The sequence below is a fragment of the Thunnus maccoyii genome, chromosome 24 (genome assembly GCF_910596095.1).
Source record: "Thunnus maccoyii chromosome 24, fThuMac1.1, whole genome shotgun sequence".
NCBI lineage: Eukaryota > Metazoa > Chordata > Actinopteri > Scombriformes > Scombridae > Thunnus > Thunnus maccoyii.
The window spans coordinates 9,761,790-9,788,846 of NC_056556.1; the positions used below are offsets into that span (position 1 = coordinate 9,761,790).

The 27,057-nt window shown below is 36.8% G+C and overlaps 4 protein-coding genes across 5 annotated transcripts in view; all 4 read right to left on the reverse strand.

The window, feature by feature from the left end:
* LOC121891965 overlaps positions 1-15,122 on the reverse strand; it is a 203,674-nt gene extending 188,552 nt beyond the window's left edge. The window contains exons 1-2 of the mRNA XM_042404689.1: positions 15,087-15,122; positions 14,734-14,875 (exon numbers count right to left, since the gene is read on the reverse strand). The gene's annotated coding sequence lies outside the window, so the exon portion shown is untranslated. The remainder of the gene's footprint in view (positions 1-14,733; positions 14,876-15,086) is intronic.
* LOC121891932 (nectin-2-like) overlaps positions 1-27,057 on the reverse strand; it is a 933,424-nt gene that overhangs the window by 3,740 nt on the left and 902,627 nt on the right. The window lies entirely within an intron of this gene.
* Positions 1,157-25,531, reverse strand: LOC121891963 (OX-2 membrane glycoprotein-like). 2 transcript variants are annotated; one of them, XM_042404687.1, is made up of 7 exons: positions 25,503-25,531; positions 6,786-6,884; positions 6,408-6,497; positions 4,743-4,994; positions 4,100-4,435; positions 2,370-2,463; positions 1,157-2,261 (listed from the first exon to the last, which is right to left on the reverse strand). In XM_042404687.1, exons 2-7 carry the CDS (start codon positions 6,829-6,831, stop codon positions 2,210-2,212), a joined length of 870 nt encoding a protein of 289 aa, XP_042260621.1. In that variant the 5' UTR covers positions 6,832-6,884; positions 25,503-25,531; the 3' UTR covers positions 1,157-2,209. The 2 variants fall into 2 exon arrangements, with proteins under 2 accessions (XP_042260621.1, XP_042260619.1); XM_042404685.1 differs by lacking the exon at positions 25,503-25,531 and adding an exon at positions 7,827-8,875.
* LOC121891966 lies at positions 18,213-20,873 on the reverse strand. Its single transcript, XM_042404691.1, has 5 exons — positions 20,631-20,873; positions 20,219-20,530; positions 19,894-20,023; positions 19,258-19,315; positions 18,213-19,095 (listed from the first exon to the last, which is right to left on the reverse strand). Exons 1-5 carry the CDS (start codon positions 20,692-20,694, stop codon positions 18,904-18,906), a joined length of 756 nt encoding a protein of 251 aa, XP_042260625.1. The 5' UTR covers positions 20,695-20,873; the 3' UTR covers positions 18,213-18,903.

The following is a 27,057-nucleotide window of genomic DNA, read 5'->3' on the forward strand; positions in this document are numbered from 1 at the left end:
AAATTTTGAAAGTCGCACGTGAATTGTCTGCCTATGGGAGACTAGGACTGTACTAATCTAGGTCTACAGTAGGTAGGTGTCAATATAAAAATAATATAGTTAAGTAATCCCTAGAATAAACCTGCCTATAAATATCATAACGGGATTCACTTCAATGTCAAATAAACTACTGATTTAACCAGCTGCAGCTGTTTTGCTCTAAAAAAAAATTCTATGTTACCAGCATATAAACTGATCACCCCCGCCCCTCTGTAATAGTGCTTGAGATTTGTTGTAACTTTCACTTTTTGCCAGTAGGGCCTACTTTAAATTTGCGCACATTTTCTGCATTTGCTGCAAAGACTTATTATTCAAAACGACAGAGGACAATTCATTTTTCCTCATTTTCTATATCTTGGCAGTGTTGCATACTATAAACAAACATGTATTTATATTAAATATGTATAGAATACAATGTTGGCAAAAAAAAATGTTTCGTTGCAGGTTACCACTGGATTTATACTGATGTGACAGATGAGTAACAACGACATGCTCATGTGAAGGAAAAAGGATTATTTACTGAATTGTGGTTTGGAAGAATTCTGAACTTAATCTAAAGGAGTTGTGACTTTCCAGATAGAGACATACATCACTGGACAGACAACACTGCAATACACATGCATGGAATGAGTAAAAACAATTAATAGTCATACTGTAGCCAACATAAACCCTGCATGTCTATCAGACCATTTATCTGCCTGGACTGAATTGTAAACCTAAAGTCTCTCCTCTCTCAGAGAAGCTGCATTTGAAAACTTGTGATCTGGTGTTTTTAGGACAGCCAGTTTTGACAGGAAGGATCATTCTGTTCATAATATCTGCAACAACAGCACTGTACACAAGTGAAGTAACCTAAAACATTTTAATTAGCTTAAAAACAATAAATAAATATATGGGAAACATGAAAGAATAACTTATTAAAAACATATCACATCACAAAATAAATACCACAAATTATATAATACAGTGATTGACAGGGATTTGTTTTAAGAAACAGTACATGTAAAACAATAACCAACATACATGACACAATACAACAGTGTAACAGAAAATAAAATGTATATTTTAGTGGCAAAGTAGACACAAACATTGAAGTGCAAAATTGAAAAAAAAAAAAAAAAAAAAAAAACAACAACACACTTACAAATAAATATGTCTATTATGTAATATATTATCTCTAATTCAAACTTTGTATATACATATTGATAGATAAATATTGATATCGTCTTTTGCACTAACTTCACATTTCACAGTATAGATCACATTAAAAGGGAGAAGTACCAATTTAACAGAAATTTGAATTATATTCCTTAGTGATGCTAAATTTGGGTTACTTCAATCCTCTTTAGTGCCATTATATTTTAATTTCTGTCTCTTAAAAAAGCCTGTTCTTTACTTCCCCAAAAAGCACACTAGATGGCACTACAGCACCCTGTGACACAGTATCATTGTGATACATCCACGGTGTCACCAAAACACAACCTCAAGGCTTCAGCCTGCTTTGCCTTCAAAGTCCCCTGAATTCTTCTTCCTTGCTTCATGTTTCCTGTGCTTACATCCAACCATCCCACCTCAGGATGGGCAGTCAGTCATTTTTCAATCCAAATGTTTATCACTCCCTAAATATAAATATCTGTCCCATCTCCCCTCTGAGTCACATCCCCTTCCCCTCTGAATAACATCCCCCTCTCCAGTGTACTCCTCCTCTGGCTGAGTAAAAATCACCTGTTTTTCTGTCTCCTCACATGATCGCAAGCACAAAAAGGAATATTGATTATATCTATATCAGCTGGTTATACTCATAATCTACCTGCTAGACTTACTTGAAGCAAACTTTAACTATTGTACTATTGTAAAGTTGAGGTCACAGTCTTGTTAACAGCTTAAAATATAATAACATGAATATAATACTCCAATGGAACACTGGACATTTTCCCTGGCTTTTTACATTCTACTTTTAGCTGCTTGAAGCTCAATAAAGACATATAAAGTGCTGAATATTGCAATCTAAAAGAAATGCAAACTGGACAGGTAGCATATACATGAGTAAATGCATCTTGGATCACAGCTTTAAGCTTAATTCACTGTTAAGTCTGTTAAGTTTAGAAGCAAAAAAATGCAAATTTTATAACAATTGCACAGAGATAGTCAGAGACGGTTGCGTGAGAGGTCAAACATTACTCAAGTTTTCAACATGTTCAAATCTTCTGTCACCCTTTAACCTGCCAGAAAGAAAGAAAAGCAGAGTTTATTTTACCGTGGGAAACACATTAAACATAAAGATAAGATTTTGTGCAAATTGAGTTGATATTTATTATGCAAAATCTCACCTTTTTCGCTGGATCACAGCAGCAACAACAATGCAGGAAAGAAACATTACAGCTGCAATCAGAAGTGCAATCCCTGATGACGACATTCCTCCACCTGGAGATAAACAGCATGTTGTTAGTGTGTTTCAGTACAGCTATTAATCAAATGACATTCCCCTGAAAAGAGGAAGGTGGGAAATGTTCATGGTCACATTCGTAATTTTAAATGCTGACATAACTTCCCCTACTTTATCCAAGCATCAAACTGTCATATGACCTCCCTAGAGAACTAAAGCCTGTGTCACAACAACTCACTGTGCTGTGACAAGTTTCTCTTGAAATGACACTGCAAAGCCGACTCACTTTGAGGAACAGTAATATTCTGTTCTGCAAATTTACAGTTTTCATTAGTCAGGCACATGATTGTGGTGGATAAATTACCCACGTCCCAGAATATTCTCTGTTGTATATTACATCATGTTTCAAATTGCTTCCCATTCTTTGAACAATACCAAAATGTACTAAATTTCGGGAAGTTTCTTGAGTTTCTGGTCAACTGAGCCACAGGACAGTGCTGAGTCACTTAATCACTCAATAAGCCTTTTATATCTACATGGGGAGAGGGTCTTCTTCCACGGAGGCCGCAATGTTATTTTTTTTCCCCACCCACGTTCCACAAAGATCTGCCCTACTCTGCCTTTTGATTGGCTCTGACCTTGATATTTTTATCCTAACCATCTCACTCCTCATGCCTAAACCTAACCAACCTAACCAATTAAGGCAATGAGTCCCAGCCAATCAGAAGCACAGTAGGGTAGGTGTTTGAAACACACCGTTTTAGCTCCTGTCTCTTTAAGGCTCCCTTCCCGATGCTCTGTTCTGATTGGTTCCCAGAAGCTCTGCAGGCCACGTAAACAAACAATAGCAGTCGGATTTCACTTGTTTTACCTGTTCCTTACTCGAAATATAAATTTCGCAAATACATCCGTAAATGTTCGATCCCAAATCTGATCCACAACAACATGACACAACCTTAGCAACAAAGACTACTGAACAGACAGGCGTTTGTGGGCATGTGCAAACGATCTGACATCATAACGAGGAGAAAGTAGAGGTAACTTTTGACTTGAGGGCACCATTTATACATACATTCACCTCAAGTTTCGGAAGTTTGACTACGTTTAACATAGATGCCCAACATTATAACAGTGTAAAATTTGACAAAAGATCACAAAAAGCATGATATATCCCCTTTAAAATCATTGCTGATTATTTGTCTTTCAATCAACTAATTGTTTAAGCTCTTGTTAGGTTGGCTACAAAGTGAAAAATAATCAAAAATAAAGAATAAACTGTACATCTATTAATTTTAAAGGAGCCTTTTTATGATGGAAAACACAGCTACAGCTAATAAAAATTGCTAATGTGTATGTTTGATTAAGATAATGACCAAAAATTGAAAAAAGACAGTATTAGTGTCACTGAAATTTACCCATTATAAACCTGTTTCTATTTCAACATTGCACTGTTGACAGAGTGACATCGCTTCCAGTCAGTGACATGTTGCATGCAAAGATGTTCTACTGGGAATTTTCTGGGAAGCTTTCTTGGTAAACACTGTCATCAGGTTACTTCCTCTCTAATGAACCAGACACTGATTACCAAAATTGGGCAGTTTACTAATAGCCTACCAGTTAAAGACAGCAGTTGTTGTTACAGTAAAACAGATACAAAATGACTGATATGCATACCTTCCGCTTCATTGTTCTCCACATGTTCAGCATGTAAAGAAAAAGGAATCCTCTGCAGCCTCTGTCCCCTCTTTCCACTGTTCACCAGACAATCCACATCTCCTTTCCAGTCTGCAGATACTTTCAGTGTGATGTTGCGGCTGCTGGTAAATGTGTGGTCACTGTTTGTCGCTGTCATAGTCTTTGTTTCTTCTGAGCTGGTTGCAGGAAGTGAAACGACCCACTGAATGGAGGGAGCTGGTTTACCTGTTGCAGAGCAGCTAAACACAACCTTCACATCTTTCTCCTCTTTTCCTCTGTCTGTAACTTGCACGTCTGTTTTCACCTCGGATATTCCTTGATAGAGAATTGAAACATTTTGAGTACCTCAGCCATTCTTACAACTATTCTCACAAGAGATTATTTGATCATTTGAGTACTTGTGGTTTGAATTCACAGAATCAGGGCCATATAAAAAGTTCAAATGTCAGAACTTGAAGCAAAAAGTCTTATTTTTGGGCTTCAACCACTGCATGTCTGCAAGAATATAACATTTCTTCCAGACAACCGACTTTAAACTTTAGATGTACAACTTTTGCTCATAATTTAAAAATACTATTCTTTCTCTTTTTCCATCTACATGCATGGTCTTCCTGTAATTTACCTTGCACTGTGAGGCAAGTCTGTCTTCTTTGGGACCCATCTGGATACACATTGAATGAGCAAATATAACAGCTCTCATCCTCCCATGTTACATTCCTCACAGTGATAGATGATGAGTTGAGAGATGCCTCTGTGAACGTTAGTTTTTCACGGTAAGGCTCGTTCACTTGCTGTCCAAACCGCTTGCTGTAGGTTGCCAAATTCTCTATGGACTCATCCTTGAACAGCCTCTGCCACGTGACCTGGAGCACACCTGCGGGGAATCCCAGATGGTTATCGTCCAGTCAATATTTACAGAGAAAACACCTGAAGTAATTTAAAAAAAAAAACATTTCCTGAACGTCCTCTGACGTCAGAGGGGTATTCCATCAACGCAGGTAGAGAAAGCTGGCTGGAATTGACGTTACCTTTCACGTGAGGCTCAAGCCGCTCCACTAACACAGCTTTGTTTGTTTCGTTATTTGTTAATGAATGAACATTCAGATCAGTGACTGTGGCTATATTATCAGTAGGCTAGACAATATCAGATGCATGTTTAAACCAATTTACCATTACCAGTTACATAATCAGCTACTCTTTGACACATTTTCTCTTTCGCAGTATGTCCATTTACAAGCGTTGATGAAGGTTAAAAATTAAGGCGTTGCAGTTGAAGATGGAGAAACTGGAGAAGGATATACGTACAGTGGAAACCGCTTATAGTGATCACGTCTGTCCGGGTTAAATATCACTATGAGCTGATTAGGTATATAACCGATTTCTTTTCTTTATTTCTCATGCAGATTACCATCTCATTGACATATATTTATTAGCCTACGTGAATATAAAGTAAAGATGTTCCTTCCTCTCCCCAGCTGCAGCACAGGCAAAGAGAGTGGAGATCATTTCTTTAGATTTCTGTCCTCCCTTTTACTGTCATAAGCTTCCAGGAGATGACGTTTTTCACTGAGAAGAAATCACTTTCGTTTTCCCGTGATGATGTCAGTGTGCACGCAGCACCAGCCTCAGGTGGGCAATAATGATGCCACAGCCGCTTATCATGGGAGTAAAGTGCAAACAATAGAATTACCGTAGTTTTAAAATGTTTTTCCACATGTTCTCATGTGAAGAGATACAAAACGAACACTGTGAGCGGGCTCCTTTATTACTATAGGTGGATTATTTAAACAGCATCAATTTTGTATAGGAATGATTCTGTCCCAAGCTTTTTGATCCATATAGGCTAAACAGCTGTATTAATTTTCCACTATATAAATTTAAACACAGCAGAAGGTCATGATTTGGTCTTTATTTAATTTCCTTTTCGTTTCCGAACACGGACATGACAAAAGTGACGTGAGCAGGAAAAAAAAAGACATTTAGCGGAACCGCCGTTTTGGAGTCTGTTTCTGCCCGTCGGATGTTCTTCGACACACAGCTGCCAAGGAGCAAGCTAGTTCGGCGGTATGAGTTACCATGGTTACTGAGCAGTGAATCATACAACCAATATGATGGAACGGACTCTCAATGAAATTAGCGAGGCTTATCTAAATAAGCCGGGCTTTTCCTTTATCCAGCTTGATGGAATACCTCTCTGGAATGGAGGAACTACACCAGTAAATCCTTAAAAACCTTAAAAACAAAACAACCAAGACTGCAGACGATTAGAAAAGGAGAATATGATCACCTGTGGGGTTCTGAAGTGTGCACCTGTAATAAGCGTCACCGCCGTAATCAGCTGTTGTATTTCCATATCCACTGATCTGCGACGCCCAGGCTAAAATTAAAAAAAAAAAAAACAGCTGAGTGTCGGTAAGCGCAGACTTAAGGTAAGATATGCACTTGCTGCACTCAATAATGAATGACTAAAATATATTTGTCCTTCTAAGCGTTTTGAATGTAGATGACTTTAAATTATGCTATATAATAATGTTGTCTTTTTAAGAGGACAGAAAAACATATAATATAGGCATCATAACTACAAAATTCTGAACTCTATTCTGTAGATACTAACAAAGTTACCACACTGAATGTGGAGGAGGTTTGCCTCTCCTGTGTCACTCACCTTTCAACAGCAAACCGGTTAGTATCAGGAAACGAAACATTTTCATCCCAGACGTACAAACAACACTGTCAGTTCAGAGCAGAGCAGCCTTTTAAGTGCCTGTAAAAGAGAAAGTGAAACTGGGTGAGAGGGGATTTCTTCAGTTTACAGTATGTAGCATGACCATATAAACCCCAAAGGCTTTGTGTAGGTGGTGTACATTTACTGTATCTGTAATACTATTTAAATTCTATGGTATTCTATACTTCTACTCCATAAATATTGTAATATTGAAATATTGTACTCTATATATTCATTTTCAGATTAGGATTTTACACACAAAATATATGATTAGATTATAAAATGATGGTTTATTATACATTAAACTGCTAGTTTATGTAGCTAGTTTAAGTAGTTAACATTAACTCTACTTTGACCAATCACATTAAAGCACTGCTTACATATTAATATATCAATAACAACAAACAACAACAACAACAACAACAATAATAATAAATTACTCACTGGTCACTCTGCATAATTAATACTTTCACTTTTGATACTATATTTTGTTGCTAATACTTTTACGATATAAAGTGTTGAATGCAAGACTTTTTCCTGTAATGGAGTATTTTTATAGCATGGTATTGCTACGTGTACTGATTTAAATACTTCTACTATGACTGCTTTTAAGCAAATGTATCATCTTTGTGTTTCTGTTTTTAAACCAATAGTGTAAAGATGTAAAAACAGACTATGGACCACATTAATGAGGCTGGACCATCAGGTTAAAATATATACTTTGGAATTCTCATATGATAACAGGAAAAATAAGTATATTATTTGATTATGAAATGATAATCAAATAATAAAATGTTAGTCACTTTTTATAATTTCGCAACAAAGAGCAACACTGCAAAGCAAAAAGAAAGCAAGACTTATTTCACTCTCCTTGACACTCTGAAACCGACACCGATTGACACTTCTATTCTCTGTTCTCTAACTGTTCATATTAGTACTTCTAATATTAATGCTGTAATTATTGGGGAACTGTATATTTACTGTACTGACAGCAACTCCAGTAATCTCAAAAAAGGTGGTCAAAAAAGTCCCAGAAAAAGAAAGTGCGCACATGGTACATTAACAGCTATGGTGTTGTGAAGTTTTAACACCCCGACTCCCTCAGGGAGTACATCATTTGAATCATATTTTCATGATGGTAAACATACGTGTGACACGTGACAACCTCCAGTAATTCTCATGGCAGCCAGTTAAATAGTAGGGAAGTCCATCATCACTGAAGTACTAGTGTACTTCTGTGTAACAAGTTTTGAGAAACAATGAATCATACTATAAAGGCTTTCCAGCAATATTGAGTCACCTTCAAATATAATTCAATTTACTACATTTACTAATTGATATCCCAGTCAGGACTTGGAAGAGTTAATATCCCATAATAGGTCCATTAACCACTTTACTCGACCTCATTGATACCACATTGATTTCAGAGATTCCAGCCAATAATTGCAAATGTTACACATGTAAAAAGTTATTTTTGGCACCATATTTCAGTACTGCGGGATGACTTCTACAAAAGAGAAAACCATTGCTGTTTGATATGAACCTTTGCATTTCTGTCCAAAGATACTTCATCATGGTTACATTTCAGCCCTGGGAGTGTAACATGTCATGCTTGTGAGTGGTGGATTCAGTGCTTGATAACCTATGTTTCATTTCATAAGAAAAGATAACACAATCTTACTCCCTTAATGATGTCATTAATGATGTAGTTATGACTGTTAAGTCATAACCTATTAAGAAACGTGTCAGTGTCCACACACTGCATATTGTATCTGGGAATCACAGCAAAGCCTGTAATCCTGAAACTGGAATCATGATTGAGGGAACATCCTGTGATTTATATCTTCAGGAAATGTAACAGTACAATACAATGCTACTGGATTGTTGTGCAATGGCGGTCTTTTTTCTTTTCTTTTCTGCATTTTTCACATGCCAACAGGAAATAGCAAAAGAGAAATAACATGCTATTTGAACCTGAGATGCTACTCTGGGTGACCCCTAAACCACCGTCACACCTCTGGTTTGTTGTCTAGGTTTGTTGTCCATTATACAATCACTAATCTTATATAGTTAAATCTCTTATGAAATCTTGTTTACTAAACATAATGAGGGAAAGTTGCGTAATAATTCCTCTTAAGTTCCATGCTAGGAAAGAACCTAAGTGCTTTCTGGAGGGGTTACTTAAGTGTAAGGTGACTGCCAAACATTTTGTAGGCAATCAATTAGCTCAAAGTCTGGACAAAATGCTAAAAGATGATGGTACTTTTGAGACAAACCTTATTTAGTAATAGTGCAGTGAACTGTCCCTAAATAATCAACATCATTTTCATTTTCAGTATTACCTTTAACGATGATAAACCTGATGAATCATCAAGATAGACTCCAAAGTGCTTCCAGGTTGGACAGTACTTTATTGATGTGTTACAGATTGTTTATAGATATATTATAGATTTTAAATATGTTGTAAGGTCCATTTTAAGTGATTTATCACATCTGGGAAGTACCTATCCTACCTGACAGCTGACACCTGTAATTTTAAACTAGAACGTGATGCTAAAAGTGTAGTAGAGGCTTGCAGTTGTGTACTATCACTATGTACCAGCCTTATAAACTAGATTAGATTACACCAGAAAGTATCTGCTATTTTGGTCACAAGGGCCACCTCCCTTACTTTTAAACTTATCTCTATGCACCCAGTTGTTGATAGTCACAGCCTGACAGCTAGTTGCAAATCAACTTGAGATTGATTTGAGAGTCTCTGAGTTATCTACACGAAATAATAGGGCTCAAATGCCACTGCTTCATCAGTCAAGGATTTGTTGTTGCTAGAGTATTCACACAGGATACAGGGAGGACTGACAGGCCTTACTGTAAGGTGTATTGCAACCTCATGCAAAGAAATACATTGAGATGGGATTATAAAATGGTCCCTTCTGGTGCAATATTCAATCTCTGAAGAGTCTTGGTTTTGTATTTGTATGTGATGACAATAAGCAGCAGTTGGTTTATGCTCATTAGAGATGGACAGTAAGCTTAATTTGTTCAGGTTTGTCAACAGATAATGACATTTCATGCAGAGAAATTGAATTGTTATAATCTGAATAATGTCTAGTATCAGCACTGCTGTAGAGAGAAAACAGCAACAAACATGTTATTGAGATTTTCAAATGGATGTAGAACAGTGTTTCCTCTATAATTGTACAGACCCAGTGGGCCACCAGGCCAACGAGAACCCCCACCAGGCCAAAAAAATATTTTTTTGAATGCCAAAAATAATACCAAATATCCATTTATTCAGAAGTCAATAATCATATGTGTTTGGGAGCCTCTGTGCAACACTGTTCAAAAACATGAGTCAACCTCTGTGTCAGTGCCTGTGAAACTCTTGATGTGATGCGAGTGCCAGTAACAGAGTTCCTTTAAATTACTGCAGAGCAAGAGCATATGGGATGCAGTTTAGCTAATGTGAGCATGGCACAAATATATAAATATATCAACATTTTTCTCCAAAAGTCTAGAGTCAAGCAAAAATACAGATGGGGAAGTAGGGAGAGGGACAGCTTATTTTTAAGCAATAAATGCAGCTTATTAAGTCATCCTCTTCTTGTGACCACTTTGTTTTAAGTCTTGAATATACCAAGCAAACAAAAATTTGAATGCAAATATAAAGTGCAGACGCCACCTGATCAAAGCCGACCACACAAATATGCCATCCTGCGTGCCTTGTCCCTTTAGGGTTTTTTTGAGTGTGTACCAACAGGCCTGAAACAAAATTTTAGGGGGAAACACTGTAGAATATTGCATTGTTGCCAGTTTGGTTCACCTCAGTATTGACAATTAGTAGATAATACTTTGTGTTCTTAGTCATCTTGAGCCAACAAAAACATACAATCATGCTTTAAAATGCACAACTGAAAGTGACTGAAAACTGCAGACTTTGCCACTTCTTTAAAGAAAGCTGGCTCATTTTCCTCAGTGGTGCTGAGAGTTTCTGTTTCCTCAAAACATAATCAGCCATTCTGGAGCCCTGTAACTGGTCTGCTCCAGATTATTGCATTTTACAAACAAAGACGAGATTCAGGAAATGTAAATCAATTACTCATAGTATTTGTTTGCGCAGGAGTGAATTACAGTAGAGTGCAGTACTTACTGAAAAAGAAGGGATTTTCAGAATTAGTGGTTCTTCTGCAAACAGAGAAGAGTGTCATAGCAGGGGAAGACCAGACAGAAACAACAACAACAACAAAGGAATTATCTGTCTGTCTCAATGTTTGTGGAATGAAATTGGAAGAGCAGAGCAATTAAACTGTGGATTTGTATAAAAAGAGTATATTACATAAAAGAATAATATTTGTTCCCTTAATTAAGTTTTTTTTTTAAAAATCAATTCAGTCATTAGTGTCAGACCAGAAAGCATCAAAACAATTTTCTACATAAAAGATGGTAACTATCAGAGGACATCAGGGGTCCGTTCCAGAAAGCAGGTTCAACAAACTCTGAACTCTGAGTTGATGAACTCTGAGTTGATGAACCCTGAGTGAGTTCTGTCTCACACAGGTTCTGCCCTCTACTGGACTCTATGGGTAATACTCTCCTCCAATCACACTGTATAAGCAGCATCTCACTGCTGCTCACTATCCTCTTTTCCTTAGCGAGGGTTAGGGTTAGGGTTAGCTTAATAGCCAGCACACACCGTCATGTTTTCTACTCTCCTCAGACAAGACCACAGGACTCATGATTGATGACACCAAGGCCCCACCCCAGTTGACAGCACACCGCCGGCGCCCCCCGCTTCCACCCGAGCTGGTGAATTGTCTCCATGAGGGTTTCCATGGACGTGCTCACCCAGCTCAGGCGGCTTTGGTTTCACCTCCCCTCCTAGACATCTGGAAGTGTGGAGGCATCCTAGCAGCAGCCATTTTAGACAAAAACCCCGGTCACAGGTTTTGGTAGGATTTCCCTGGCATGCCCCTCCTCGACGCAGCCCTTGCTGTCCACCTGATTCTACAGTTGGCCGGCTGGTTAGCGAGCATGGGGGCACCTGCCTGGGGAGAGCGATAGGTGGCGTGTGGCCTCCAGGGGAAAACCGATACATCAACCTCGTTTAGCAGTGCACTTGGTTCTCCAACACTTCCTGATCCAGGCTCAGGTGAGACACGTGTTGATGAGAACAGAAAATCGCACCATGGTCACGCAGGTCAGGCAGGGCAGAGTCCGGTCCACTGCCCTGTTGAAGATGGCGGAGAACCTGTTGGTATGGGCCTCAGAACACCTCCTGTCTCTGAGAGCCCTCCACATTCAGGGAGGGCTCTCAGAGCACAACACCCACTGCCCACTCTGGTTCTCCCTGACGCTGCAAGACGATCCACTGGTGGGGGTGGGCGCACTTGCACATGCGCCACGGCCAAGGAGACTGCTTTAAGCCTTCCTCCTCTTCGTCTCGTTCCCTCGCTACTGGAGAGAGTGAAACAAGAGAGACTGTTGGTCATTTTTATAATGGATGATAACATGTCTAAAGCCTCATACCGATTTTTTACATTTAATCTGAGATTGTACATTATGTGCAATAAACATGTCAGTGCAGGAGCTGCTCTAACAAACTGACGGCTGTCTTGTGTGCAAAGAGTCACAGTGTTATAACAGAAGGACATGCAGAGGTTTTATTCTGAGCTGAGGTGAATTCACACTGTGTAATATATGAATGTGAGAGCAGAAATGAAATGCAAAGAAATGACTGATGTGCATAAAAGTGGTAACTTCAGAAAGTCCCTGAGTAACAAACTAATATCCAACCAGGATTTAGGTTCTGACATACAGTAAACCTCTGCTAATGAATGTGCTTTGATACTGAATAAATGAGGAAATGAAACGGTGTTTCTGGCTCTGTAAGAGGGAGGAGACCGAAAGAAACTCGAGATTTGTTGAAGAAAACCTGGGACCTCTGGGACAGTTACCATGGTAACAGACCCTGAGGTCAAGTGATATCTGTTCCTGGAACTGAAAACCCTGAGTTTCCCTCATCTCAGGGTGAACGAACACAGAGTTTTCACCAAACCCGCTTCCTGGAAGAGCCCACCACCCAGGTCAAAAATGTGCAAGCTCATTATGATAAGCAGCTATTCTAAACAAACATAACTAAAAAGTATTTTTAATTTATATTAATTATAATATTTAATATTTATTTCCTATAATTAAACCTGAAATATTTAAGCAAAGGTTAGAAGAATTTCTCACCAGTATTGTTTTTTTTTTTTCTTCAGGATAAATCCGAAGATTATTCCCCTCAGAAAGCTGAAAGTTTCCTGTTACATCATTAACAATCAAAGCGTAATTCTCATATATGTACAGCAGGTGACCTCTTCTCTGTGCTGATCTTGTAAAACTACAACTACAGGTAGATGACAGCATTTCATTGGCACATACTGGAGCGACATCTAGTTGTCATCTGAAGGTTTTCACTAGAGTCACAGCAGTGCCTGTTAATGCTGAATTTATATGTTACTCATATGTAAACTCAAGTCATCCATATGAGATTTTTGAATGTTTTTTGCAAATGAAAGAACTATGATCTTTAAAGTGGCTAAAACAGAGCAGAGGTATTATTATGTATAAACTTTTAGAATAAAACTGTTGCTCTTCTACTAAAACCTGAAAAAAATATTCCACTGGAAACACTTGAAAGTGATTCATCAAGAGTAAATGTATGTTTGTACAGTGCATATGTTAATAGACCCCAAAACAACCTCAGGTTATATGACTCACAATGTGTACATTTATTATTATTAGAATGAATAAATGGCCACACATAGAAGTTTGGAGCCAAAGCCTTAATATGAAAAGCTGCTAATTAATTCTAATTAGGATATGTTTATATTGATAAGTTGTTTTAGAGGAAACCTAGAACCCTTCAGCAAATATTGAATAATTTGAGTCAGAATTGGAAAACTGAAAAAAAAACAAAAAAAAACAGGACAGGACAAGAACAAGGACAAGAGTCATCTTTGTTTTAATGTTTAATTAACAACTAATTTACTGATTCTGATCATTATATTTGGTATATTGCTCTTACTGTGTCCATTTGAAGAGATTAAACATACAAAAAGAATACACTGCTATGTAAAAAGTTTACAGTTAGAATAAAATATTAACGCATACATTCAATAAAGCAAAAATAGTGCCACCATGTGGACATCTTATTATTCAACAGTAAAACATGGAAATGGATACAGTTTAGTTTCATTGCTGCTCTACTAAAGATTCCCTCAATTTGTGGTAAACATGTTTGAATTATTAGTGTTTGAGTCGTGTATTTTGACAGTTGAATAAAGCCCAGCAGACTCTGTTTGCATGAAGGTGCTGTACGGTTCAATATCTTGTGGCTCCTGCAGAAAGACATTTAAAAAATGATTAAAGTTTAATGAACAGTACACATGAAGAAGGTAAAACACTTTTCTGTACTGTACCGTGTTTGGACGACTGCTCAGCGGCTCTTGTTGTCTTCTGTTGGATGAACGGACAAAACAGAACTTCATTAGAAGTAAATCTTAACGTTCATGCACTCTGAATTTATTAGACGTGACAGGAAATGAAACACACTTCCTCCATTGTTTCATCTTTGACCTTGACCTGAAAGTCAAGATCTTGTTATATGTGACTGCAGTGAATTTCATTCAAAATGAGATAAACATGTATGACAGGTGATATCATTAAAGAAAAGTACTTTTTAAATGATATACTTGACTTACAAAATGAGAACAGGTGTTGAAAGCACTGCATGTAAATGTACCGCAGTTGATATAATCATATTTATATAGTTTAACATATAGTTTAAAAGCATTCAAAAAATAATATATTGAAAATATGAAATATGAATATTACAGTCTCTCACCTGTGATGTTTTCTTCTGTGGATAAATCCCAGGATAACTCCAGTTATAATGATGAATACAGTCACACCAACAGCAGCACTGGCAATTGATATTTTTGTGGAACTTGTGGCCTCTTCATCCTCTACAGTGACACTGGAATTTACTCCAATGGTAAAACAAAAAACATTAGATGCTTCTGAAATATATTATTATTAAGTCAAAGCTTATACAAAGCAAAACAAATACCTGAAAATATGTAGGATATTACTGTCATCATTAATGCCGTTTTAAGTACAAAACAATGTTAACAGTATGTAAAATAATCACCATAAAATTAGCCAAAGTATGAGGAAAAATACATAACATGTGTTTACCTTCCACAGTGATATGAAGATGGAGAGTATCTGTTCTTCCAGGATATACACACTCACAGCTGTAGTTCCCACTATCCACTGGTGTTAAACTGGTCAGGTGAAGAAATATAGTCTGATTCTTTTTCATAAGTGTGAACCCGGAGTCACATCCATGCTCAAAGTCCTGTCCATATTTATACATTAAGCGACACTCTTCTCCTCTGCTCCTCTCTGTTCTGATCTTACATATTATAACTGTGATGATATCCAGTGTTCCATTGGTGCATATCGGAGTGACATATGGTTCTCTCCCAGAGGTTTTCACAAGAGTCACTGCAAACAATGAATAATTAAAGTCAGTATGAAATATAGAAAATATTTGATTGTTCCATTTAAATGATAAATGATACAAACTGTACAGTACCTTGGCTGTTGTTATATGCAGGTAGCAGCAGAAGCAGAACAAACCACATTTCCCAAACAGCCATGCTGGTCTGAGCAACAGTTTAAGTGCTGCTGACAGTGAAGACTTTACTGTACTGAAGGGGGGAAACTGACACACGCATTTGGCCTGTTCTCTAGCTAACCTCAAACTCTCACAGAGCTACGAACTGAGCTTCTCTTCTGAAAGGAGGAAGTGCAAGACATGACTGCTTTTATATTAAGACACTCTGAAGGTGAAACAGAGTAGAATACAGAAAGAAAATATGTCAGATCTTCAAACATCAGGTCTACAGTCATGTGTTCAGACCACTCTTGGAGCTGGATCCACAAGAATCCAACTAATACAAAGTATCACCTGCTTTATATCTTACAATATCTACACTTAGTAAAAGATGTTCATCATGTAACATGCTTTAACTGACTTTTTTTGCTTTTGCGGTCATCACATATTTATAGGACTGAGCGTGAGTTGAAAACAGTAAGCAGCATGCTCTTACCACCTTTTTGTAATAAGGAAACCGCTGCTTCCTCTTCACACAGCACTGTTTTAATATGACACAATGTAAGTGACAAACACACATCACATGATGCAGGTTAACAGATCAGTCTGAGCACAAATGAACAGCAACTGTATTCTACAGACTAGTTTATGTGACTGGCAGACATCTTTCAAGCAACAGCAAGGTTTGTGTGCAAAATTCAAGTATTATAGACATCTGGAATATTTAATTGTTGATCACAATTATACACTTCCATGGCCTGATATTTATTTAAAATTCCATTAATTTATATCAATAATAAGAATCATAAAATGGCCTCAACTTTTGTGATGAAACTCCAACTCAGGAAGGATGTGAGGTACATTACTCATAACAAGGTCTGTGTGTTAAAAAAATAGTGATACTAGAAGAGGGAGTTATATGTTACATACTTTATTGTATTTGTTGATTTTATCGGCCACTGCAACAGTTTTACACAGAGCATTTCTAAACAAATAGCAAAACTCAGTAACAAGTAAGCAGTAAGAATCAGGAATTCAGAATCAGGTTTCATGCTGTTAGCTTTTGGAAAATATCAATCCTATCTGATTGAAGAATGTGACTAGAAACTTCTAGCTATTAGCCTCATGAAACAGCATGCAAGAACAAATTAAAATGCTAATAATTACATTAACAAGCTGTTGTGGACCCGAGATATATTAGACTCACACCACAATCCATAAAACACGTATCTTTTGTGATCAAGTAGTGAATCTACACAGGAAGTCCTGTGTTTTGTTGCTGTGTGATGACGATAAAGATAGAGGTGTTTTTCTTGTAAGTCAGAAACAAAACAGTCATCATGGTGTCAAGAAAACTTCTGATACTGCAATCTCAATATTTAGGGAAACAATATCAGACACACAGTCCTCTGATCAGAAAGTACATTACTCACCAAAGAGCCGGGAGTTTCACATACAGATGATCCAGATGTGTCTGTTCTTGAACAGTTTCTTTAAATAAGAAGAGGTATCAGAATTAGTGACACACCAAACACACACACACACACACACACCAGCTCTTCTTTGCTTTCCAAGAAAACCACTGACTGCATTGTTTTACAAAGTTTAAAAGCACTTAAGTCAGAATTTTTCAGCTAGAAAGAATTTTTCTGAGGATGAATACAAGGACAACTCTGAAAACAGCGATCAATGCAGTAACACCACAGTTCATTCCTACCACCAAAATGGTAGGAGTAAATAATGTACTCTGAATTTTGTGGTCTATTTTATTAGACGAGACAGGAAACGAAACATCACGTCTTCCTTCATTGTTTCATATAAACCTGAAAGTCAAGATCTTGTTATATGTAACTGCAGTGAATTTCATTCAAAATGAGATAAACATGTATGACAGGTGATATCATTAAAGAAAAGTACTTTTTAAATGATATACTTGACTTACAAAATGAGAACAGGTGTTGAAAAAACTGCATGTAAATGAACCACAGTTGATATAATCATATTGTTTAAGAGCATCTGATGCTTTTAAGTCTTGAAGCAAAAAACAATAATGTATTGAAAATATGAAATATGAATATTACAGTCTCTCACCTGTGATGTTTTCTTCTGTGGATAAATCCCAGGATAACTCCAGTTATAATGATGAATACAGTCACACCAACAGCAGCACTGGCAATTGATATTTTTGTGGAACTTGTGGCCTCTTCATCCTCCACAGTGACAGTGGAATTTACTCAAATTGTAAAATAAATAACAAAAAGATGCTTCTGTGATATTTTATTATTTAAATCTATTATTTATATCTTACAATATCTACACTTAGTAAAAGTTGTTCATCATGTAACATGATTTAACTGACGTGTTTGCTTTTGTGGTCATTACATATTTAGAGGCCTGTGCATGCATTGAAAACAGTAAGCAGCATGCTCTTATCACCTTTTTGTAATAAGGAAACCGCTGCTTCCTCTTCACACAGCACTGTTTTAACTGGACATATTTGTAAATGACAAACACACATCACTTGATGCAGGTTAACAGGTCAGTCTGAGCACAAATGAACAGCAACTGTATTCTACAAACTAGTTTATGTGACTGGCAGACATCTTTCAAGCAACAGCAAGGTTTGTGTGCACAATTCAAGTATTATAGACATCTGGAATATTTACTTGTTGATCACAATCATACACTTCCATTGCCTGATATTTATTCTCAAATTCCTTTAATTTACATCAATAAAAAGAATCAGAAAATGGCCTCAACTTTTGTGATGAAACTCCAACTCAGGAAGGATGTGAGGTACATTACTCATAACAAGGTCTGTGTGTTAAAAAAAAATAGTGATACTAGAAGAGGGAGTTATATGTTACATACTTTATTGTATTTGTTGATTTTATCGGCCACTGCAACAGTTTTAGACAGAGCATTTCTAAACAAACTAGCCAAACTCAGTAACAAGTAAGCAGTAAGCAAGAAAGAATCAGAGATGTTGAGGTTTCATGCTGTTAGCTTTTGGAAAATGTCAATCCTATCTGATTGAAGAATGTAACTAGAAACTTCTAGCTATTAGCTTCATGAAACAGCGTGCAAGAACAAATTAAAATGCTAATAACTACATTAACAAGCTGTTGTGGTTGAACCTGAGATATATTAGACTCACACCACAATCCATTAAACACGTATCTCTTATGACCAAGTAGTGAATCTACGCAGGAAGTCCTGTGTTTTCTTGCTGTGTGATGACGATAAAGATAGAGAGGTGTGAATTTGTTTTTCTTGTAAGTCAGAAATTAAACAGTTATCATGGTGTCAAGAAAACCTCTGAATCTGTGCAATCTCAATATTTAGGGAAACAATATCAGACAGTTACATATTTATGTTCTCTTCAATTTTGGTTCAAGTGTTTTCATAGATTTCCCAACTTGGATCAGTCTCTCTTCCATCCATTTCCTGATCATCCAGCTCCATTATATTGCTGGCTGAAGTTGTCTTGGCGTCATGTTGATGGTGTATTGAGGAGATAGTTTGGTAGAGATCATTTGCTGGCTGCTGAAGGCTTGTGTAGGGGTCATCTGGGTCATCTGGATCCTATAAAAAAGATCAGAATTTGAATGCATGAAGCTTCAAAAGTCTGACTTAATTATGTTGAACAATAGTTGAGACACTGATTCACTACATTTACTGAAACCTCCACTTTTCAAGGTTCAAATCCACTCACACAGTCCTCTGATCAGAAAGTATATTACTCACCAAAGAGCCGGGAGATTTACATACAGATGATCCAGATGTGTCTGTTCTTGAACAGTTTCTTTAAATCAGAAGAGATATCAGAGTTAGTGACACACCAAACACACACACACACACACACACCAGCTCTTCTGTGCTTTCCAACAAAACCACTGACTGCATTGTTTTACAAGGTTTAAAAGCACTTAAGTCAGAATTCTGCAGCTGGAAAGAATTTTTCTGAGGATGAATCCAAGGACAACTCCAGTAACAACAATCAATGCAGTAACACTACAGTTTATATTAATAAATAATGCACTTTGAATTTTGTGGTCTGTTTTATTAGACGAGACAGGAAACGAAACATCACGTCTTCCTTCATTGTTTCATATAAACCTGAAAGTCAAGATCTTGTTATATGTAACTGCAATGAACTTAATTCAAAATGAGATAAACATGTATGACAGGTGATATCATTAATGAAAAATACTTTAATTGATATACTTGACTTAAATTGAGAACAGGTGTTGAAAAAACTGCATGTAAATGAACCACAGTCGATATAATCATATTGTTTAAGAGCATCTGATGCTTTTAAGTCATGAAGAAAAAAATAGTAACATATTGAAAATATGAATTATGAATATTGCAGTCTCTCACCTGTGATGTTTTCTTCTGTGGATAACTCCAGTTATAATGATGAATACAGTCACACCAACAGCAGCACTGGCAATTGATATTTTTGTGGAACTTGTGGCCTCTTCATCCTCTACAGTGGCACTGGAATTTACTCAAATTGTAAAATAAAAAACATAAGATGCTTCTGAAATATATTATTATTAAGTCAAAGCTAATACCTAAAAAGATGCAGGACATTACTGTCATCACTAATGCCATTTTAAGTACAAAACAGTGTTAACATAATGTAAAATAATCACCATAAATTTAGCCAAAATATGAGGAAAAATACATAACATGTGTTTACCTTCCACAGTGATATGAAGATGGAGAGTATCTGTTCTTCCAGGATATATACACTCACAGCTGTAGTTCCCACTATCCACTGGTGTTAAACTGGTCAGGTGAAGAAATATAGTCTGATTCTTTTTCATAAGTGTGAACCTGGAGTCACATTCATTCTCAAAGTCCTGTCCATATTTATACATTAAGCGACACTCTTCTCCTCTGCTCCTCTCTGTTCTGATCTTACATATTATAAGTGTGAGCATATTCAGTGTTTCATTGGTGCATATCGGAGTGATATATGGTTCTCTCCCAGTGGTTTTCACAAAAGTCACTGCAAACAATGAATAATTAAAGTCAGTATAAAATATAGAAAATATTTGATTGTTCCATTTAAATGATAAATGATTAATGATAAAATCTAGTTCCTGTACCTTGGCTGTTGTTATACGCAGGTAGCAGCAGAAGCAGAACAAACCACAGTTTCCAAACAGCCATGCTGGTCAAGTGGTCTGAGCAACAGTTTAAGTGCTGCTGACAGTGAAGACGTTACTGTACTGAAGAGGAGAAACTGTCACACGTCTTTGACCTGTTCTCTAGCTAACCTCAAACTCTCACAGATGTACAAACTGAGCTTCTCTTCTGAAAGGAGGAAGTGCAAGACATGACTGCTTTTATATTAAGACACTCTGAAGGTGAAACAGAGTAGAATACAGAAAGAAAATGTCAGATCTTCAAACATCAGGTCTACAGTCATGTGTTCAGATCGCTCTTGGAGCTGGATCCACAAGAATCCAACTAATACAAAGTATCACCTGCTTTATATCTTACAATATTTATACTTAGTAAAAGTTGTTCATCATGTGACATGCTGTAACTGACGTGTTTGCTTTTGTGGTCATCACATATTTATAGGACTGAGCATGAGTTGAAAACAGTAAGCAGCATGCTCTTACCACCTTTTTGTAATAAGGAAACCGCTGCTTCGTCTCCACACAGCACTGTTTTAACTGGACATATTTGTAAGTGACAAATACACATCACTTGATGCAGGTTAACAGGTCAGTCTGAGCACAAATGAACAGCAGCTGTATTCTACAGACTAGTTTATGTGACTGGCAGACATCTTTCAAGCAACAGCAAGGTTTATTACTCATCATATTTTGGAAAATATCAATCCTATCTGATTGAAGAATGTGACTACAAACTTCTAGCTATTAGCCTCATGAAACAGCATGCAAGCACAAGTCACAATGCTAATAACTACATTAATGAACCTGAAAGTCAAGATCTTGTTATATGTGACTGCTGTGAATTTCATTCAAAATGAGATAAACATGTATGACAGGTGATATCATTAAAGGTAATTACTTTTTAAATGATATACTTACAAATTGAGATCAGGTGTTAAAAAACTGCATGTAAATGAACCACAGTTGATATAATCATATTGTTTAAGAGCATCTGATGCTTTTAAGTCATGAAGCAAAAAATAATAACACATTGAAAATATGAAATATGAATATTACAGTCTCTCACCTGTGATGTTTTCTTCTGTGGATAAATCCCAGGATAACTCCAGTTATAATGATGAATACAGTCACACCAACAGCAGTACTGGCAATTGATATTTTTGTGGAACTTGTGGCCTCTTCATCCTCTACAGTGGCACTGGAATTTACTCAAATTGTAAAACAAAAAAACATAAGATGCTTCTGAAATATTATATTATTTAAATCTGCAAATCAGCGTCAATAAATTACCACAGCCAAGACCTTAAATGATGTAGGACATTACTGTCAGCACTACTACTGTTTTAAATACTATATTCCTGTTATAATTACTGCATGCTTTGATTTAACCTGTAAACCTGAAATATAGACATCATACTACCATGTTAACAATACAACACAATGGAAAATAATCATTATAAATTTAGCCAAAGTATGAGGAAAAAAGCTGTTTGTTGGCACTTTAAACTCGACCAAGTATTTTGTAAATTCTTATTTTACACCAGTTTATTGTATTATATCTTCTAATGCCAAAAACAACAACAATAAAGGAGCTATCAAACCTTCATTTTCTTCATAATGTCATTTATTCCCAACTGTGCCTCAATGTCTGCTGCAGATTTTTTTCATAAGCAATTTCACAACATGGCCACTGGAGGTCGCTGTTTATACAGATTTACTGTGGAAGTGTTGAGACATGAAGTTACTAAATCCAGGATAGTCTATGTCAGAGCCATATAGAGATGTATACAACTGAATATGTGGCATTTTCATACAGTGTGGAAAAGTTTTGGGTCCTCCTGACAGTTGTATGTTTAGACCAAATAACACTTTCAGTTATTTAGCACTCAGCAGGAGGAGCTTCATGCACACTGCTCTGCACAGTTTTGCTTTTCTCATTTTGCACCTGCTGAGAAGAATATTAGGTGTTCACACACCTCAACTCACCAGCGTGATGACATGACATACAGCAACATTTTGATCCAAAAACTGAAAAATAAAAAGCCTCAGCTAGATTTACACTAATCAATCATGCACTCATCACATCTCTGTTAAGCTGCTGGTGAGCTGGACACAAGATGACATAAATTACTGTTTTAAGTCTGTTTCCATTTGTTTAATGATCTGATGAATAATTAAAATCACTGCACATAAATAGAGTAAAACATCATAAAATGTATCGATGTTGTGATGAATTATCATTTGCATTTTTTTGTTGTGATCTGTCATTAGTTATACTCTTCATCATCATATCTTATTATAAATACTTAAGTATTTTCCGTTTCGTAGTAGCAAATTAAAATAGATTTGAACAGATGAAAAAAAAAAAAAAAACACCACCACCACCACCACGATGAGAAACAGAGCCAGAAAGCCCTCAGAGGGTCACACACACATAAGAAGGGGGCCTGACTTGTTGTGGTCTTGCAGACTGCAGACGGAAACTTGCTGCTTGATAAAATCATGTCAGTGTTTCTCATCTGTCACATCAGGTATCAGTATTACTGTAGCCTACAATTCATTACTTTATTATAATTTACCTGCGACAGAAACATTTACATCACTAACACTGTATTGCTCATAATTCCTTTCTTCAAAATAGCATATAAGAAAGGACTATGCAATTTTTGAATTTTGAGAGAAGCAACAGGTGTAAAATCAATCAAAAATATGGCTATTTGGTCAAGTTGGCACACAGTAGATCTGTCTCTTCATAGTTTGTATTCGGCACAGATCTAATATCACTTAAATGCTTTCCATCCACTTACAACAGGCACAGATCAAGCAAAGGTATTGAAGTCAAAGAATGCTATCTCCTCTCTTAGATAAGTTGCAGGTCCTAAATATGTTATTGATACACAGACAGATGTGTGAACCTCTAAAACTAAAAGTTTATGCCTTGTATGAGTAATAGGCCTACGTCATAAAATTCAGTGTTAATTTTAACTGAAAGCTTAAACAACTCCCACTCGCTTTCTTCTTGATCACTGACCTCCATCAGACCTGCTCCTTCAGCCCTGTCAGTCTCCTCCATCTTCCTCCTCTCCCTCACCTTGCCTGTTTTCAGTAACACATTATTTTATTAAACTCAGATGTACAAGAATTCAAAGCTTAATGAGTGATCAACCAGTTTAAATTTGTCTGAACTGGCAAAAACTTCTCACCTGACTGGCCTTCGGCGGAGCTGCCGCCTTTTTTGAAGAAATGTCGTATATCCATCTACATGTTGAGGTATTGAGGGATATACAATTGTGTTATGATCAACACAATGTGACCTTTTCACTGACATTTACTGATTATAAATAACAATCTATGCCTATTGATATGATTGCTGTGAAACACTTAGGAGGCATATAAAAGCAAAAAATGTAAAGAGCCATCAATAACATTATTTCTATCTCTTTCACACTTTGGCTAGCTGGTTCGTCAGCTAGTTAGTACTGTAAAAAAAAAGCTTAATAAATTAGTAATTAGTGCTCTCAAATTAACAAAACATAGCATTAAACAATAGATGATATTTATGTTTTAGGGATATAAAATATTTTTTACTCAACAGGCAAACAGGCTCAAGCCAGTGTATGATGTCACACATCTGTCCAAAAATAAGAACAAAATTGCATTTAATCTAAATAGCTCATTTAGATCACAGTGTCCATGGTCGCACAATTGTCACTGTTTATTTTGCACGGCATTAGGTAACACAGTGGTATATGTGTAGCTAACTGACAGCAGCCAAAGCCAACCATTATTGCTGAAAGATGCAGTAATGCAGTATCACAGCTATACATACACACACACACACACACACACATACACATATATATATAACTGTTTGCAATGAAAATTGGGATCAAAGCAATAGCCACACTTAATTAATATGAAGAAATGAATTCACTATTTTGTAGAAACTTCAATTACAACACACAGCTGTTAATCTGCTGCTACAGCCGGTTGCTGCTACAGCAACCGGCAAAAAGAGAAATTGTTAATATAACAAGTAATATTTCTATTGGGAATAAGTACTACAGTATATATGATTACATACACTGAAATGTGAAGACTGTTACTCAACCTTAATGTAGAGGACCAGAGAGCAGAAAAACATCGTGCAATACCCCACCTAATTAAATAGATTCTGAATCCAAGAATTGTAAAAGGGCCAAATATGATTTCCATCACTGACCAATGAAAACAAAATACCACCTTCATCGAGAAAAGACACATTGCACCACAGCTTTCATAGCATCATAGTTTCCTATAATATTTTTTACACATTTGTGAATAGAGTTGAGTCTGTGTGGCAGAAAAGTTTAGACAGGATTTACACAGAACTGCAGCTTCAAACCGTGCTCCTCACACCTGTCACCTGCCCAGCATGGTGCTGTTAAACCAGAAACACCGTGGCTACACCTTATTTTTATACAATCTATGGGCCACAAACAGCACGGAACGGCTATGCTAACGATGCTAACCATGCTAAGTAACGTTAGCTGCGCACAGCCCCGAAATAAGTTTAAAAAAAACACACATTTACCGACCGAAGCGTCTCACATGGAGGCTCCGACACTGACAGGAGCACCAACCCGCGTCTACTGGCTATGGGAAAGGATACAATCGTTTTAAAAAAAAAAAAAACCCGCTGATACGCGCTAATTTTGGTGTAAAAGAGAAAACACAGTGACTTAACCACTCTTCCAAATTCCAACAGAGACATGTCTCACAAATGTCTAATACTATTTATCACTCACTCTATTAAACTAAATAAATTCATATGGAGATATATGAATTACTTACCCGTAAGGTCAAGGATGCCAAACAATAAGGTGAGAGTACGCTAGCACCAAACGCTTCCCGCTTCTACAAACTTTTTCTACATCCGGTGGGCGTGGAGCATGCGCAATAGCTAACCATATCAGAGTCATTATTTTGAGGGACCCCATTCTCATTGGATTGACATGAATGAATTTAGTTCATCAGAATTTTCTTTTAGTCATGTACAACAAACAAGAATTAATCATTTAATGAACTTATACACGATTGATTCAGTTAATGCTAACATATTTCAAGTTTCCTAATCAAACACATGCCCTACTTGATTTTTTTGAGTGTATAAAGAAGATAAATCTGCATTACTAGCACAATCAAGTTACTGGCTTTTGCTGTGTCTACCTACTCGTGGGCTATAACAATACATTTACTGCACATAATGAATAAATGTACAATTTGTCAATGTCAATATTGGCAATATTTAAAATGGATGACTATCATGCTATTCCTGCTATGTTGTCAATCTTATGCAGACAAGCTCAGAAGGGTAATTAGCCAAAGTATTATGTAAATGACTGTAAATGAGGCAAATGTAACCAACTAGCTTCAGAAAACAGAAGAAAACTTTTCCACACTGTATGAAAATGCCACATATTCAGTTGTATACATCTCTATATGGCTCTGACATAGACTATCCTGGATTTAGTAACTTCATGTCTCAACACTTCCACAGTAAATGTGTATAAACAGCGACCTCCAGCGGCCATGTTGTGAAATTGCTTATGAAAAAAATCTGCAGCAGCCACTGAGGCACAGTTGGGAATAAATGACATTATAAAGAAAATGAAAGTTTGATAGCTCCTTTATTGTTGTCTTCATTAGCATTAGAAGACATAATAGCAGTGGCAGCAGTACCAGTAATACCAATTTTAACCAACAATTTCCAAAAATCACAGAGGAAGGAGAAAAATGTTTCATGTCACACAAAGTGTAACATGTATCTGAGGATCTATCAATAAACGTTGTAATGGTTTCTGCCTACAGATAACTGATACCCCCTTCTGATGTGGATAAGGCACCGACAGACGGCTGTCCTCTGCCTCTGACCTAGGTATCGAACAGGGTTCCCAAAATCTACACGCAAGACCACCCTAGACTTGCTTAGGGAACCAGATTCAGCCTGGCTTCTATAATCACCAGCTGTCATCGAATCACTGCCAACGGACCTATTTATTCAGAAATTCCTAACAGTCAGGGTCACAACAAAGTGTATTGGTGCAAGTACTCAAAGATGGCCTTCTAACAGGTCATCTCTGGAGGAGGCCCACTCTGACGGTCGAGGGCTCTCACCCGGTTTTATAGGGCATCTTCAGAGCCCTGGCCCTAACAGTTTAGCCAATTAAACCCCTAATAATAAATCTCTCAACCTAATTCTATTCTGAAATACAATACATCTATCACATGTATAGCAGCATGTTGACCTCAGTCATTAAATCTGAACCATTATCATCCTGGTATTCAATAAACACCACAAGTTTATCCTTAACAAATTTCATCATATTTTTTGATCTAAATAAATTTA

Bases quoted from the DNA above. Each gene is read 5' to 3' on its own strand.
- LOC121891966 (XM_042404691.1), bottom strand. From the start codon at position 20,694: ATGGCTGTTTGGAAACTGTGGTTTGTTCTGCTTCTGCTGCTACCTGCG. The intron at 20,024-20,218 runs GTAAACACATGT...TTACAATTTGAG, and splicing joins TCTTCATATCACTGTGGAAG to TAAATTCCAGTGCCACTGTA. The intron at 19,096-19,257 runs GTGAGTAATATA...TCTTTTTTATAG, and splicing joins GTAAATCTCCCGGCTCTTTG to GATCCAGATGACCCAGATGA.
- LOC121891963 (XM_042404687.1), bottom strand. From the start codon at position 6,831: ATGAAAATGTTTCGTTTCCTGATACTAACCGGTTTGCTGTTGAAAG. The intron at 4,436-4,742 runs GTAAATTACAGG...TTCTCTATCAAG, and splicing joins GACTTGCCTCACAGTGCAAG to GAATATCCGAGGTGAAAACA. The intron at 2,262-2,369 runs GTGAGATTTTGC...TCTTTCTGGCAG, and splicing joins GCTGTGATCCAGCGAAAAAG to GTTAAAGGGTGACAGAAGAT.